Source organism: Rhinoraja longicauda, chromosome 36 (genome assembly GCF_053455715.1).
Source record: "Rhinoraja longicauda isolate Sanriku21f chromosome 36, sRhiLon1.1, whole genome shotgun sequence".
Taxonomy (NCBI): domain Eukaryota; kingdom Metazoa; phylum Chordata; class Chondrichthyes; order Rajiformes; family Arhynchobatidae; genus Rhinoraja; species Rhinoraja longicauda.
Window position 1 is genome coordinate 2,476,775 of NC_135988.1, and position 17,607 is coordinate 2,494,381.

Consider the following 17,607-nt stretch of genomic DNA (forward strand, 5'->3'; position numbering starts at 1 on the left):
ACAGCACGCTGCTGTACAGCAGTGAGACATGGACTACATATGCCAGATTGGAGAGAAGACTCAACACCTTCCACCTTAGAAGCATCCGCCGTATCCTGGGTATATCCTGGCAAGACAGAGTGTCCAATGCCGAGATTCTGTCTGGCGCTGGCCTTCCGAGTGTGTACACTCTACTCAGGCAGCACAGGCTGCGGTGGCTGGGCCATGTCCACCGCATGGAGGATGGCCGTATTCCAAAAGACATCCTCTATGGAGAGCTGACATCTGGGAGGAGAACCATCGGCCGCTCCCAGCTACGTTACAAGGATGTCTGCAAGAGAGATTTCAAGGCGCTCAACATCGATGTGGAGTCCTGGGAGAGCCTTGCAGCTGACCGCACGAGGTGGAAAGGTACCCTGAACCAACATCTCAAAACGGGGGAAGAGAAACTGATGAACGCAGCGGCAGACAAGTGGGCACGCAGAAAGGAGCGCAGCAACTTCAACAGACCAGAGACCACACACAAATGTGACCTTTGCCACAGAGACTGTCACTCCCGCATTGGTCTCTTCAGCCACAAGCAACGATGCTCTAGCCGAGATGTGGAGCAAGCAGCCAACTAGGATGCATCATCCAATACAAAATAAACTGCTGGAGGACCTCAGCATGTCAAACATCATCTATGGAGCCAAAGGGGTAGTTGATGTTTTGGGTCGATATCCTGCATTAATACGGAGAATGTCGAGAGATAGTTAACATTTAATATGGTATCTCTAAATTTATTCCCTAAAGTTCCTTGAGTCATATAAGAAATCTTTGTTTCATTTGTGTGATACCATCAAATATAAACTGAAAATGTTGCTATCTGAGTTCCGTGATGGTCTGTAGGTAAATAGTGAAATAACCTGGTGTTTCATGAAATATGAAAGTGAATGCATTTAAATGACTAATTGTTTCCTGTCCCGGACCCAGCACATTGATACAACCATAAAGAACACCCATTAACGCCTCTACTTCCTAAAAAGATTGTGGAGATCCGGCATATCGATGAATACGCTCTTGAACTGTTAAGGAGAGGAGAGGTTGTTCTCCTCTTCGCAGAGTATGAATTTGCAAAGAGGGTCTGGTGAACAAGGAGGGGCGCAGTGCTGCCAGAGTTCACTGGAGCGCCGCTCCGGCACCTCAGTAAAATAAAGCCAAAATAAACAGTGGGGAATTTAACAGCGGCCGCTGTTAGGATGAGGGGGGATCTTATCGAAACATATAAGATTAATAAGGGGTAGGACACGTTAGAGGCAGGAAACATGTTCCCAATGTTGGGGGAGTCCAGAACAAGGGGCCACAGTTTAAGAATAAGGGCTAGGCTATTTAGAACTGAGATGAGGAAAAACTTTTTCAGTCAGAGTTGTGAATCTGTGGAATTCTCTGCCTCAGAAGGCAGTGGAGGCCAATTCTCTGAATGCATTTAAGAGAGAGCTAGATAGAGTTCTTAAGGATAGCGGAGTCAAGGGGTATGGGGAGAAGGCAGGAACGGGGTACTGATTGAGAATGATCAGCCATGATCACATTGAATGGGGGTGCTGGCTCGAAGGGCCGAATGGCCTACTCCTGCAACTATTGTCTATTGTCTATTGTCACTCGTGACAGCTCCGGCACATAAAAAATCAGCACTGCAACACTGCTGGTGAACCATGCAAAAATCATTGCCATGGTTCATCCCCAACAGTTCTGATTTGTGGGCTGTTCGCATTGATGTTCCCAGACAGGCATCCAATGCTGCTGAAATTCCATCAACTCTCTTTGGTCTGCCCAAAACTCCCAGCACAGCGATTTGTTCATCAGGGAATGTTGCCGACTGGCCCATTTCAAGCTTCTTATATGCTGAGCGATGCACTGAAGCTTGGTGCAGCCAACACCAAGGGTCTGTGGGGGAGGACCACTTTCCAGGGTCGTTTCACTGTTGGGTATGGAAGGGCAGAACCCAGTGGGGACACCCCTCAAACTGAGGAAGGGAGATCACCTCAAGAGTCCAACGGTGTAATGTTCAAAGACAGAAAGATCACTGAGCATGGCACTATTGAATGGACAGACACTGAGAATATATGAAGAATTTTCGCACAATTTTTCTGTTGTATACATTTTTTATTCTGAATAAAGTTTATTTTTGAAGAAAAATCTATTAAATGTATTCTTTTAGTTTATTCTTGATATTTTAAAAAATCTATTGATTTTATTCTTAATAGTAATGTAAATATTACATATCTTAAATAATTCTGGTCCCAACCAGGGAGCGAAGCCTCAAGATTTCAGTATCTACGTTTCCTGTTGTCTACTGGGAACAAGTACAATGTTTTCAATCAGCTGGCTGTATAATTTTTAATGCACTCCATCATTAACGGACACATGTCCCTTAATATTTTCTGATACTCCATCAGTGCCTGACTGTAAGAATCACGTTCTATTACAAATGACCGGAAGAGGTTTATAGGCTCTGCTTTTAGAAGCATTTCTGGAATTTCAATTTGCTTAAGAAGTGATTGATTTCCAATCATAAATCTCCGTAGCCTTTTCTCATCCAAGCATTTTCCGAGATATTTTAACATATCTCTCAGCCGATGTTCGAGGTGACTTTCATGCCAGTTTGAAAATGGCTGACTTAACAGCAGATGCACAAGGACAGTCTTAAAGACATAGGAACCAAGAACATGTCGCTGGTTTGGAGAACTGCGCTGTTTTTCCATTAAAAAGATCAGTATTTGAAGGCATTTGAGATGACATGAACTTTTGGGGGTATTTTTGGCAATGATTTGTAGAAACTCACAAACTGCACAGGAAATGTTCCTGTAGGTCGTGGATGCTGGAGTATTCATCGAGCAATCTAAAAAACTAGGTACAAGTTGGACATCTGAATTCTTCAGCCGCACAGCAGGAAAGACTTGTATGCAAATGGTTCGCCCAGACTGATAATGTACTTTTAAACCACAGCAACCTGTAATATTGCAAACGGTAAGTTCAAAATCATATTTATGGCAAATTTTGTTCCAAGATTTGGCTAATAAATCCCTGAACCATTTTACTACCTTCTTATAATCCAAATACCAATCGGAACACATGACAGAAGCAAGGCAATTGGCACGAACATCAGGTTCAAATCTCTTGCTGTGAATAAGGCAAAGAATATCCCCTTCAAATTGTGTGGTTTTACTATGGCAGCCCAAGTCAGCATTGTTTGGTGTAACCATGAGAATCCTGCCATAACTCTGTTTTTCTGGTGGGATGTCACAGGAACAAACCTCTGGTTTAAAACAATATCCATCCTGGAGAAAAACTGGAACCAAAATATCACATATTTACAGCCCCATTTTTCAAACTGACTCCCAATAACCACACAGTCTTCAAGGATCAGCTCAGAGTTCCACTGACAAAGATTCCTACTAGCCTCCAAAAGATTGTCCACAAAGCTTTCTACAAATTCACAGGTCTGATTTGGCTCTTGGCTCACATTCTGAATGGAGATGTTGTAAAACTGATCCAGGACACTTTGATCAGGAATATTCAAAATGCTGCTGTAAATTCTTCGGGGAAATCCATTTTCATTTTCTTCTTCCTCTTCTTCCTCGCTATTATAGTCCTGGGGAATGCGTGGCAAAGTGTCACCTAGCCAGAATCCCAAGAAATGAATTGTGAGCAGCAGGAGAATAAGGATGGAGTTAAAGGGAAAGAGAGTATAGGAATAATTAAGAAACACCCCAGAATTAACAGGACAGAAAGCTCACAAAGCAATAGTAGAATATCGCCAAGTATAATAGGAATCGATGTGGAAGCTGAGATGAGCAAAGGATTAAAAGTACTGTGTATGAATGCGCAAAGTATAAGAAGTAAAGTGGATGAGCTTGAGGCTCAGTTAGAGATTGGTAGGTATGACATTGTGGGGATTACAGAGATCTGTCTGCAGAAGGATCAGGACTGGAAACTGAATATTCAGGGTTATACGTCCTATAGAAAGGACAGGCAGATGGGCAGAGGACGTGGGGTAGCACTGTTGGTGAGGGATGGAATTCAGTCCCTTGTGAGGGGTGACATTGGAACTGACGATGTAGAGTCACCGTGGATAGAGTTGAGAAATTGTAAAGGTAAGAAGACACTAATAGGAGTTATCTACAGGCCCCCAAACAGTAGCCTGGATATAGGGTGTAAGTTGCAGCAGGAGTTAAAATTGGCATGTAACAAAGGTAATGCTACTGTAGTTATGGGGGATTTCAATATGTAGGTAGGCTGGGAAAATCAGGTTGGTTCTGGACCCCAAGAAAGGGAGTTTGTTGAGTGCCTCCGAGATGGATTCTTAGAGCAGCTTGTACTGGAGCCTACCAGAGAAAAGGCAATTCTGGATTTAGTGTTGTCCAATGAACCAGATTTAATAAGGGAACTCAAGGTAAAGGAACCACTTGGAGGTCGTGACCATAATATGATTAGTTTTAATCTGCACTTTCAGAGGGAGAAGGTTAAACCAGAAATAACAGTGTTGTAGTTGAACAAAGGAGACTATTATAGATTACCATATTAGATCACCTCACTTATTATGCATGCTGCACATTCCACATGTGATCCAGTCTGGATCTTCATCCCTACCTAGACTATGTAAGCTTCCTTATGCTGTCTCACAGCACACTAGATGCTGACTGCGGAGACGATAGCATGTAATGTTTCCTCCACTTGTGTTACAATAAAACTATGAGTTGTTACTCCTGTGTATGGGTTTGATACCAACAACACGGTGTCAGAAGTTTTGAACCTTTTAATCGCCTAGTTTGGTTCCGGTTTATTTTACCTCGTTTTCTTTTTCTGTTTGGTTTGTTATCTCGATATGGCTGCTACGTTTCGGAAGCCCAATCCGCTCGTATTTGATGGCGACCTCGCTGAGTGCTGGCGCATCTTCGAAGAGGACTTCAACGTATATATCCATGCAGCCCATCGTGCTACACCACCAGAAATTCGTGCATCTATCCTCATCAACTTGGCTGGTACAGAAGCCGTTTGACGTGCACACTGGTTCCACTACGCTCCAGCCCAGTTAGATGACACGGGCGCGGAGGTCGTCCCGGCAGAATTTATAGACGATCCAGCCTGCCTCCTTAAGAAGTTCAGACAGCTGTGTGAGCTACGCACCAATCTCGTAATGGAGCACCACAGAATTTTAGCGTGCAGCCAGATGCAAGGTGAGCCAGTCGAAGCCTATATCAGCTCTTTAAAACATATTGCTAGCCGATGCACATTCGGAAACTTGTGTGATAGTCTCATTCGTGACAGACTGGTATATGGTATTCTTAGTGACAAGGTGCAGGATGAACTTATGCTGACCTCACACTGGAAAGGGCTGAGAATCGCTGTCGCCGACCTGCAGAGATTCCTTGGAATGGTAAACTACCTGGGGAAATTCATTCCGAATTTCAGCGAAATATCAGCCCCATTGCGCCAGCTGACTCGTAAAGATACTGTATGGTCTTGGCATGAACAGAGAGCGTTCGACACTCTTAAACACCAGATGTCCTGGCAGAGTGGGGGCAGGTGAGGGGCAAGTGGGGGTGGTGTGGGGGGATGGAGTGGGTCAGTGGGGGGAGGAGGGGGGATAAGGAGGTTTTAGTGGGGGGAGGGGGAATTGAGGGTGCTACACCAATAGAGGAGATGCTTTGGGTCCAGGGCTCACTCAGTCACACCCTCTCCCCTTCCCTGTTCCCCCTCTACGAGGAATGGACCCAACGGGTCCACTTGGTCTAGTTATAGATAAATGTGAGGTTATCCACTTTGGCGGCAAAAACAAGGAGACAGATTATTATCTCAATGGTGTCATGTTAGGCAAGGGGGAAGTGCAACGAGACCTGGGTGTCCTTGAACACCAGTCACTGAAAGTTAGCGTGCAGGTACAGCAGGCAGTGAAGAAAGCTAATGGAATGTTGGCCTTCATAACGAGAGGATTTCAGTATAGGAGTAAAGAGGGTCTTCTGCAGTTGTATATGGCCCTGGTAAGACCTCATCTGGAGTATTGTGTACAGTTTTGGTCTCCTAATTTGAGGAAGGACATCCTTGTATTTAAGGCAGTGCACCAAAGGTTCACGAGATTGATCCCTGGGATGGCGGGACTGCCATGTGAGGAAAGATTGAAAAGACTAGGCTTGTTTTCACTGGAGCTTAGAAGGATGAGAGGGGATCGTATAGAGACATATATGGAGAAGCTCATGTTGTCCTTCTATCGCTGCTCCATCGAGAGTGTGCTGGCATACTGTATAACCACATGGTATGCCAGCTGCTCAGAAAAGGACAGGAAGGCCCTTCAGAGGGTCATCACGACGGCCCAGAAGATCATCGGCTGCTCACTGCCCTCCCTGGAGCACCTGTTCAGCCTACGCTGCCTCAGTAGAGCAGGCAAAATAATAAAAGATCCATCCCACCCCGGCCACCGTCTGTTTGTTCATCTGCCCTCTGGTCAACGTTTCAGGTCGATCAAATCCCGAACAAACAGACTTAAGAACAGTTTTTACCCCAGGGCCATACGAGAACTGAACACTACCTTTGCACTAGGCAACACCGTTAAAAAATCTTGTACTTAATATAATTGTATTTAATTGTATTTATGTATTTATTTGTTTTTGCATTTATTGCATATATGTTTGTACGCACCGTCAGGATTGGCTATTTTTTAATTTCGTTGTACTCGTTGCAATGACAATAAATGAATATTATTATTATTAGATAAAATTATAAAAGGACTGGACAAGCTAGATGCAGGAAAAATGTTCCCAATGTTGGGGGAGTCCAGAACCAGGGGCCACAGTCCTAGAATAAAGGGGAGGTCATTTAAAACTAAGGTGAGAAGAAACTTTTTCACCCAGAGAGGTGTGAATTTGTGGAATTCTCTGCCAGAGAGGGCAGTGGAGGCCAAATCACTGGATAGATTTAAGAGATAGTTAGATACAGCTCTGGGGGCCAGTGGAATCAAGGGAGATGGGGAGAAGTTGGGCACAGGTTACTGATTGTGGATGATCAGCCATGTAAGATTTGAGAAGTTTTCCCTCATTCTGAAAGCAACACAAAACCAAAGAGCTGCAGTTTGGACATTTTAAACGGGAGACTGGGGCTGATAGCGGAGAAAGGCTGCGGTCGTTTTTTTCCAAGGGACCAGCCACAAAAGCAAAAACCTTACAGCCCAGTCTCTAGGTTTCTGCAAAGCCACGGCCAGAACAATGGATGGGTATTGGCCATGCAGAAGCTTGCGAAACCAGGTCGAAGTCCAGACACTGGGGCACTGACATCAGCATACTCACAATGCCCCAAGCCGACCTACCCAGTTAATCTCGTTAAGGGGGCACAATAGCCCATAGAACACTACCTGGTAGGTGATGGGAAACCAGTTAAACCCATCACCTCGCAACGAAATACCAATTAACACCGTCTGGCCATCCCCGATATCCCCGGACATAAGCGCAGATCAGAGAGAAAACTCATACATATCTTTTTAAACAAAGAGATTCCAAGATCTGGCGGGAGATAGGACGGGTCAGAATAGTATAACTGGCCATGACTTTTGGGTTTTAAACTCAAGAAGAAAACCTGCAAGGAACGCAAGCAGGCAAGAAAACGGATGCAAGGAAGCAAGTCAAACGGATGCAGGAGGAAGAAAAGACAGGCAAGAAGAAGCGAAGTGCAAGTAAGAGGAACCGGCACGCAACTCGAAAAGAAGTACTGCAAGACGAACAGCCAGTAACCCCTGTAATAGCCCCATGGTGAGCAGATACCCCAATTCTGCATATCCTGGACATAGTTTAGTGTAGAGGGGAGGGTGGTTTGAATAAACGTGGGTGTGTAAAGGAATGTGTGTTGGTCAATTTTGCGATGTGTCGTACGTTCCCCATCTTACAGTCGTGTATATGTCTTGTAGAACTGTGTGTGTTTTATGATTCATAGTTATAAGTATTCATGTGATTCGGTATGTGTTTTATAGACATGTCTTATAGAACTGTATAAGTATTCATGGACAATAGTCCCAAGCGCTCAATAAAAGCCTTTTTCCATTTAAACCCTGTCTTCAAATCTGGTCTGGTTGAGTTTTTCTGCATTATAAACGCTCCTGCATCTAAGTCCAGTGTCTAGAACCGTTGGGGGTGAGTGGGTCGAACCACTCACGGGGAACCAGTGTGCGCGGCCTGGTCAAGGGATCAGAGCAAGGCACGGGGACCTTAGGTCGGGCGAATGCTCGGCGCAGAAACCCCTTACAGATATGATCAAAATGAATGGCGGTGCTGGCTCGAAGAGCCGAATGGCCAGCTCCCGCACCTATTTTCTCTGTTTCCATGACGCACCCGGAAGACGCGGCTCGCCCACCGCAGATTCCGAATCTGCCCCATGCCGGAGCGAGGAAGGACTGAGAACGAGGTGCACCGGCAAGAGTAATGAGGGGACCTGGCGGAGGGCCGCCCAGAACAATAGGCGGACCTGGCATGGGGCCATCGAGAACAAAGGGGGAAGTGACGGGGACAGAGTGGGTGCTGCGCAGTGGCAAGCAGTAGATGGAGCTAGTCAGTATTCTGTAACATTGTCATCGACAACACGTGGCGACACTTATGTACTGCATAGTGTTTATGCAAAACAAACTATTTCACTGTACCTATGTACCGTAACAATAAAGTATAATTCATTCACATTTATCTCATCCAAGGCGAACTCCATCCTAGCTCGAAATAGACCCGGATTATTCTTGATAAACTATTATTCTCCAGGGGAAAATATACCGATGCATTCCTTTCACAGATGCTGCCTAACCCGTTGAAATACCCCAGAACTTTGTGTTTTTCTGAAGATGTATGCGACTAGTTCCTTGTTCCAAATGGCCTACCCCTTATTCTTAAACTGTGGCCCCTGGTTCTGGACTCCCCCAACATTGGGAACATGTTTCCTGCCTCTAACGTGTCCAACCCCTTAATAATCTTATACGTTTCGATAAGATCCCCTCTCATCCTTCTAAATTCCAGTGTATACAAGCCTAGTCGCTCCAGTCTTTCAACATATGACAGTCCCAACATTCTGGGAATTAACCTAGTAAACCTACGCTGCACGCCCTCAATAGCAAGAATTTCCTTCCTCAAATTTGGAGACCAAAACTGCACACAGTACTCCAGGTGCGGTCTCACTAGGGCCCTGTACAACTGCAGAAGGACCTCTTTGCTCCTATACTCAACTCCTCTTGTTATGAAGGCCAACATTCCATTGGCTTTCTTCACTGCCTGCTGTACGTGCATGCTTCCTTTCAGTGACTGATGTACTAGGACACCCAGACCTCGTTGTACGTCCCCATTTCCTAACTTGACACCATTCAAATAATAATCTGCCTTCCTATTCTTACCACCAAAGTGGATAACCTCACACTTATCCACATTAAACTGCATCTGCCATGCATCCGCCCACTCACACAACCTGTCCAAGTCACCCTGCAACCTCATAGCATCTTCCTCACAGTTCACACTACCACCCAGCTTTGTATCATCTGCAAATTTGCTAATGGTACTTTTAATCCCTTCATCCAAGTCATTAATGTATATTGTAAATAGCTTCGGTCCCAGCACCGAGCCTTGCGGTACCCCACTAGTCACTGCCTGCTCGGCTCGGCCCTGGGACTTTTCATCGCCCAGTGGGAGCTCAGGACTTTCATCGGCCTGCTCGGCTCGGCCCTGGGACTTTCCATCGCCCGGTGGGGGCTTCAAAAAGTTGGGACTAGTTCCTTGTCTCCATTGTGCCACCTCACATGGTTCTGATCTGGTGATGACAATTGTGACACTTCTCTCTCCAAACTGTGTAGTTGAAACAAATACCGGCATAAACATATTATCAACTGTCTTTTTACTTGTAGAATTTTGTGACATTGATGTATAATATATTTTGGTGCACGTCTTACTCTGTGTGCTTGTGATGCTGCCGCAAACAAGGATTTTTGACTGTATTTGTGCATCACCATTGCTGTGCAGATGAGAATAAATGTGACAATTTGAAGTGCCTAAAAAGGAACATAACAGACACTTCACAAAATGACCACCCCGGGCGAAAGAACACTAGAATGTACGATGCAACCGAGTTAAAATTGCTACTCCGATGGAAATCAGTAAACCTTTGAGCGGAGAGGAGAATGCGAAAATATTCCGGGAGAAAATTTGATTAGAGCTCGGTTTGGTGTACTTGTAATGCAGTAAAACTTGAGTGACTGAGAGATAACAAGCAATATATTTAATAAAACATGCTTTAGTGAGCCTGACTGAGGCAAGAGTTTGAAACTGATGTGGAAGAGGCGCCAAACTGGTATCAATTATAAAATTAAAAAAATTAAGAAAGAAGACCGACACCCATGGAGGTGTGCGGCGACCGCGAGAGCCCTGGAGGAGACAGACACCCATGGAGGTGTGCGGCGACCGGAGGGGGTCGGCGACCGGAGGGACCGACCACCCGCGGAAGTGTGGCGGCCGGTAAGGCCGAGGCACTACATACTTACCCAGGCGCGTCGACGGTAGAGTCGGGATGGCCCTGGGCCCGAGGCAGCGGAGGCAGCGGCAGCACGTTCGAATTGCGCGGCAGCTGCCGGGAGCACCTGTGGGCGGGGCCGGGGAGCAACTGTGGGCGGGGCCAGCGCGCACTGCAGAGGAGGCGTGATCGCACCGCGATTACAGCAGTGGGAGCCCAGCTGTGCCAGCCCAGCAGTGGGAGCCCAGCAGTGGGAGCCCAGCAGTGGGAGCCCAGCAGTGGGAGCCCAGCAGTGCCAACCCAGCAGTGGGAGCCCAGTAGTGCCAGCCCAGCAGTGGGAGCCCAGCAGTGCCAGCCCAGCAGTGGGAGCCCAGCAGTGCCAACCCAGCAGTGGGAGGCCAGCAGTGGCAAGCAAATCATGGTGGTGGAGTATCTAGAGCCTACACTACGTTTGATCTACACAGCACGTCTTCTTGAGGGGAAGATACGGAACAAAATGAATATTTTGTGTTTAATGACCTGTGTAGTGATCTGTGTACTGAAAGCTTAATGTATTATATTTGATGCTTTTGTATATATGTGTATATCTGTGGAGTGACCACACAGAGTGAGTGACCACACGGAGATGAGTGACCACACGGAGATGAGTGACCACACAGAGTGAGTGACCACACGGAGATGAGTGACCACCCGGCGATGAGTGAAATTCCGCAGAGGAGTGACCACCATGATGGCGAAAAAAGCAATTGTGTTTAATTGTGTTTAGTTGTGCTATTGGTTTTGTTTGCAAAAAGTAATGGTGTTTTGGTTTTGTTTGTTAAATATATTTTAGCCCTCGAATGGTAAAGAAAACAATTTTATATAAGACAAGGGGGATGTTGTAATATATAAGACAAGGGGGATGTTGTGATATTGCTGGGACTACTTTGTGTATCCAAGAACTACTTTGTATGGCTGTGTATATAAGTGATGGGTGTGATTAGGCAGTCACTCTGGATCCAGGCAGCCTTGGAATAAACAGCCTGGAGTACAAGCTGCACCATGATAACATCTTAAACACGTGTAGTCGTTGTCCGTCCAGAGTCACCAAAGGTACCGGACCACGAAGTACAACAGGCTCCAGTACAAGCTGTTCTAAGAATCCATCTCGGAGGCACTCCACAAACCCTCTTTCCTGGGGTCCATTACCAACCTGATTTTCCCAGTCAACCTCCAAGTTGAAATCTCCCATAACCACCGTAGCATTACATTTGTGCCATGCCAATTTTAGCTCTTGAATCAACTTGCACCCTCCAAAATGAATGTATGGAGGCTACTGTTTGGGGGCCTGCAGATAACTCCCATTAGGGTCTTTTTACCTCTACAATTCCTCATTTCTATCCATACTGATTCTACATCTCCTGATTCTATGTCACCCCTTGCAAGGGAGTGAATATCATTCCTTACCAACAGTGCGACCCCACCCCCTGTCAGTCTTTTCTATACGTTGTGTACCCCTGAATATTCAGTTCCCAGCCCTGGTCCTCTTGTAGATATAGTTGTTTTGTAGATATAGTTGTTTTGACAAACATGGACTTCCAAAAAGCCATCTGAGAAAGGTGGACTTGCCCCCTTAGTATTGAAGGCCTCGGAATAAGACGGCCTTCCTAGATGGTGAATTAACTGAGTTACATGAAGATTTTTTTACAGAATTGAAGAATGTGTGACATGGGCTTCCCTAGAAATTGGTATCAGACTTTTCTCAAGGTGAATTAATTGTACAAAGATTCCAAAATCACAAATATGTAATCTAGAAGCATAACAAATATGTAATCTAGATCACATAATGTAATCTCGCCGCTAACCTCGCCTCACCTCGCCGCTGGCCCGGCATCACCGCTCGCCTCACCTCGCCGCTCACCTGGCCTCGCCTCGCCGCTGGCCCGGCCTCACCTCGCCTCTCGCCACTGGCCTCGCTTCGCCCCTCGCCACTCCCCGGGCTCACCGCTTGCCTCGCCGCTGGCCTATCCTTGCTGCGGAGCGTGAGGCCCGTTGATGTTGAGAGGGGATGGGGAGGGATGTTGGGGTGTGGGGCAGGGGGGGCAGTAGAGTGGGAGGAGGGAGTGGATTTGGGGGGAAAGGGGAGGAGGGGTGGAGGGGAGAGGTGGGTGAGTAGGAGAGGTGGGGGGGAGTAGGGGGGTGGGGGGAGTGGGGGGAGTAGGGGGGTGGGGGGAGTAGGGGGGGTGGGGGGGAGGAGGGGGTGGGGAGAGTGGGGGGGGAGTAGGGTTGGGGTGGGACATGGTCCGTTGTGATTTGCTGTTGAAGACCACTGGAGCAAGTATGTCTTCAATTAAATTAGGTGTGTGCAGTTTTTCAACTTAGTCATACATTTTATGACCATTGTTCTTTTATTCAATACCAAGAGAATTGGGATGTGTAAGGAAAAAGCAAAATAGAAAAAACAAAACAAAACAAATTTTTCTTTGTTCAATAACCTTTCTATAATAGTAGAATATACTCATGATAGGCGTGACATTGTACATGTAGTCCAAGAATGACAGATTGTTGGAAATAATAGTCGTTTTTCACACGTGAATGTAACGCAACGCGTACGCGTTTTTGCTGAAAAGTTGCATCACGCGCCATATTATGAATTTTGATGTAAAATTCTGAGTTTTGGACATCAAAATTCTGAATTTGTAAAATCAAATGTTGGGAGGTCTGGTTATGGGGCAAAAGCAGGAGAATTGGTTTGTGAGGAAAAGATTGATCAGCCATGATTGAAAGGTGGAGTAGACTGATGGACTACATATGATCAATTTCCATTTGTTCCCTGCACATCCATGGACTTATCCAAAAGCCTCAAGTGCCACTATCCACCACCACTGCTAGAGAATTCTGGAAACATGTCACCTTTTAGTCAAGTGAATAACTGAAAGCTTCTCATTTGTCCTCATTCATTCACCATCCTTGAATCTAGATTGTTCTTTAGAACTCACAAAGTCTTGAAAATAACAAAATAATTTAGAGAAAGCTGTTGACAGCCAACATCAACTGTTGTGCATTACCATGGATCAATCTGCTTTTCTTTTGGTAACATTGAGTGAAGGAGCGGTCAGTCAGGATGCAAACTATCCTTAAAGGAACGGCATGTTGTTGAATTATTGCAGTAAGCAATTGAAATATAACATCTATACTCACTTGTGGATCTCAATCCATTCTCATCCAGAAACAGCTCCACATCACTGCAGAGCTATTTTATCAAATCTAGGGTGATTTTTCTTGACGATAACTGATACAAATATCTTGTCATTTCTCTTTCAGTAAGTTTGACTTGGGGACATGATCTCTCTTGTTCTCATCTCAAGTATGGCTACCCACATGTTGCAGGGAAGAAGAAAACTAGCAAAGCTACCTAACTGCATAATAGTAAGTTACGTTCTTTTTATCTTTCTGCTGGCCGCCCCAATGAATTCCCTTCAAAGACAAAATGCATAATAATAATAATAATACTAATAATATATTCCTTTATTTGTCCCACACCGGGGAAATTTGCAGTGTTACAGCAGCAAAGTGGATAGCAAGAGACATTCATTATAAATAAAAATAAAGATAAGGATAATTGTCATCATTTACTGTGTTTTTTCTTTACTGTTACTGTTGACTGGTCAGTTGACCGGTCTGCTGGGAGTAGCGCTGGTTGTACAGTCTCACAGCAGTGGGAAGGAAGGACCTCCGATATCTCTCCTTCGCACACTTGGGGTGAAGGAGTCTGTCACTGAAGGAGCTACTCAGTGCAGTGACAGTGTCCTGCATGGGGTGGGAGTCGTTGTCCAGCAGCGATGTTATCTTTGCCATCATCCTCCTCTCTCCTACTGCCTGTACTGAGTCGAGGGGGCAACCGAGGACAGAGCTGGCCTTCCTGATCAGCTTGTCAAGTCTCTTCCCCTCCGCTGCTGAGATGCTGCTGCTCCAGCAGACGACTCCATAGAAAATGGCTGATGCCACCACAGTGTTGTAGAAGGTCCTTAGGAGATCCTCCTGCACTCCAAAGGACCTGAGTCTCCTCAGCAGGTAAAGTCTGCTCTGGCCCTTTTTGTACAGTGCATTGATATTTTTGGTCCAGTCAAGTTTATTGTTAAGGTAAACACCCAGGTACTATGTTCACCGGTGTCGGGGGGACATGGCTGCGCCTGCGGAAATCTACCACCATCTCCCTGGTTTTCCCCACGTTGATCCGGAGGCAGTTCCACTGGCACCAGTCCACAAAGTCCTTGATCAGTTCTCTGTATGCCCTGTCATCGTCGCCTGTGATGAGGCCGACGATGGCAGAGTCGTCAGAGAACTTCTGTAGATAGCAGTTTGCTGAGCTGTGCCTGAAGTCCGCGGTGTACAGAGTGAACAGGAAAGGAGCTAGCACTGTTCCCTGCGGAACCCCTGTGCTGCAGACCACCATGTCCGAAACATAGTCCTTTGTCCTCACATACTGTGGTCTGTTGGTGAGGTAATCCAGAATCCAGGATGTGAGGTGGTGATTCACTCCTGCGCACTCCAGCTTGCCCCCCAGAAGCCCAGGCTGGATGGTATTGAACGCACTGGAGAAATCAAAGAACATGATTCTCACAGTGCTATCTGGCTTCTCCAGGTGCGAAAGAGCTTTGTGTCGTAGTGAGATGATGGCGTCCTCCACCCGGATGCGAGTCTGGTAGGCGAACTGCAGCGGATCCATTGATGGTCTCACCAGGGGGCGGAGATGGACGAGGACCAGTCGCTCCAATGTCTTCATCAGGTGTGATGTCAGTGCCACCGGCCTGTAGCTGTTGAGTTCCTTCAGGCGCGGTGTCTTTGGTACCGGTACCAGGCAGGATGTTTTCCACATCTGTGGAACTTTCCCCAGTTTCAGGCTCAGATTGAAGACGTGCTCCACTATCCTGCACAGCTGGTCTTCACAGGACTTGAGGAGCCTCGAGCTGATGCTGTCCGGACCAGCCGCCTTCCTCGCATTGATTTTTCTGAGCTCATTTCTCACCTGGTCTGTAGAGAGAGACAGATTGGAGCACAGAGGCTGGGTGCTCGAGGGTGTGAGAGGAGGAGGGGATGTGGGGGGGGGATGGTGGGGGGGGGGAGGAGGTGGGGGTGGGGTGGTTGGGGCAGGAGAAGCAGAGGCATTGGGTGGTTGCTGTGACCCAAGTGCTGTGGGAGGGGAGGTGGGGCAGTGTACTGGACGTGCAGACAAGGGGGGCTGCAGCAGTGGTGACTGGACCAGGGGAGGGGTAGGTGACTGATCGAACCTGTTGAAGATATTTATTCACAAAATGCTGGAGTAACTCAGCAGGTCAGGCAGCATCTCAGGAGAGAAGGAATGGGTGACGTTTCGAGTCGAGACCCTTCAGAAGGGTCTCGACCCGAAACGTCACCCGAACCTGTTGAAGAATAGGTTCAGATCATTTACCCACTTCTGGTCCCCCACGGCCTGGGAGTCGGGTTCCTTGCACCCAGAGATGGTTTTGAGGCCTCTCCAGACTCGGCTGATGTTGCTCTCCTATAGACACTTGGTGATATCATTGGGTACGTGTATGGAGGGGGTATAGGAGGCTGGTTAATGTTTGTCTGGCCACTCTGAATATACCGTTTTGTAGCGACTGTGAAAGTATACTACATCAACATACTATGAAGATTGAAAAATCTTTGATATAGTCAGGTCATGAATTCTAGTTGCTCTCTGGCGAATTGAAGAGACAAATTAGGCAGATGCATCCCTACATCACTGAGAGTGGTGCACTGGCAGAGGTGCTATCACACAGGTGTGGAATTTAAGCACCTGTGACCACTATTGTAAGGAAATGTACAGAGGAGATTAACCAGGAAATTCCCTAAATTTCAGTTATTAGGATAGACTGATCAAGGCTGAATGAAATCGTGGATTGGTGTGGTGCTGGTGCAGCGGGCAGGGATTCAGATTTTTAGACCATTGGGATGTTCTCTGGGGCAGAGGTGGCAAGAGGAATGGGTTACATCTGAACTGGAGGGGGACCACTTCCCTTGCTGTGAGGTTTGCTAGTGCTACTCGGCAGGGTTTAAAACAGGGGAGCATGGCGTTGGGAACTAGAGAAGTGGGTCTGATACGGGAAGGAGTGATGGAAAAGTGGATGTTCGGATCGGCAAGACTCATAGAAAGGACAGAAAGAGAGGTGAAGGAATATGGTGATGCTGATGGGCTGTAGTGTGTTTATTCCAACGCAAGGAGTATTGTGAAAAAAGCAGACATACAGGGAGCCTGGATTGGGACTGTGATAATGTGGCCATTGTGGAAACCTTGTTGTGAGAGGGACTCCACTGGCAGCTCAATGTTCCAGGGTTTTGTTGTTTCAGATGTGATTGGGAGAGAGGTAAAATAAGTGGAGGAGGTGCGGGCTAATGAGGGAGACTGTCACAGCAGCACTCAGAGAGGACGTATTGGATGGTTTGTCTGCTGAGGTAATAGGAGTGGAGCTTAGAAATATTAAAGGTGCAAGCACTCACGTGGGATTGTACTATAGACCAGCCCCCCCCCCCCCCCCTCCCCCCTTCTGTTTCCCAATAGCAAGCAGGAGATAGAGAAACAGATACATAGACAGATTTCCAACAGAGATGACTTAGTGGGTGACTTTCACTCCAACTTGCTCATTGCAAAAGCCTTAGATGGGCAGAATTTGTGAGGTATATCCGTGAAGGTTTCTTGAACCAGTATGTGGATAGTCTAACCGTGGAAGGGAACATACTGGACCTTGTGTTGGGAAATGAGCCTGGCCAGGTGACTGGTGTTTCATGGTTATGTGATCACGACTCCTTCGGTTTTAATATTGTTTGGAGTAGGGAGTAGACTGAACCTTATGGGAAAGTTCTAAACCAGGGTAAGGCAAACTACAATTTAATTAGACAGGAGCACACTGGGAGAATTGTTAATGATAATTCTACATCTGTCATGTGGGAATTGTTTAAAGACCAGCTGATTGAAGTTCAGAACTGCCATGTTCCAGTGAGGAGGAGGGATAAGGACAGCAATGTAATGGAACATTGGATAACCGAAGAGTTTGTAAATTTGATCGAAAAGAAAAAGGGAGTGCATGCAAGATTTGTGGATGGAATCAGACAGGGCCTTTCAAGAAT

General features: G+C 46.5%; 1 protein-coding gene and 1 pseudogene across 1 annotated transcript in view; one reads left to right on the top strand and one right to left on the bottom strand.

Moving 5' to 3' along the window:
• Positions 1-2,336: 2,336 nt before the first annotated feature.
• On the bottom strand, positions 2,337-4,951 carry LOC144610256 (inositol 1,4,5-trisphosphate receptor-interacting protein-like 1; annotated as a pseudogene).
• Positions 4,952-5,155: 204 nt separating this feature from the next.
• The window catches only part of LOC144610257 (scavenger receptor cysteine-rich type 1 protein M130-like), a 73,202-nt gene continuing 60,750 nt past the window's right edge, over positions 5,156-17,607 (top strand). Inside the window, exon 1 of the mRNA XM_078428846.1 lies at positions 5,156-5,544. Within this exon, the coding sequence (XP_078284972.1) occupies positions 5,156-5,544 (389 nt within the window). The remainder of the gene's footprint in view (positions 5,545-17,607) is intronic.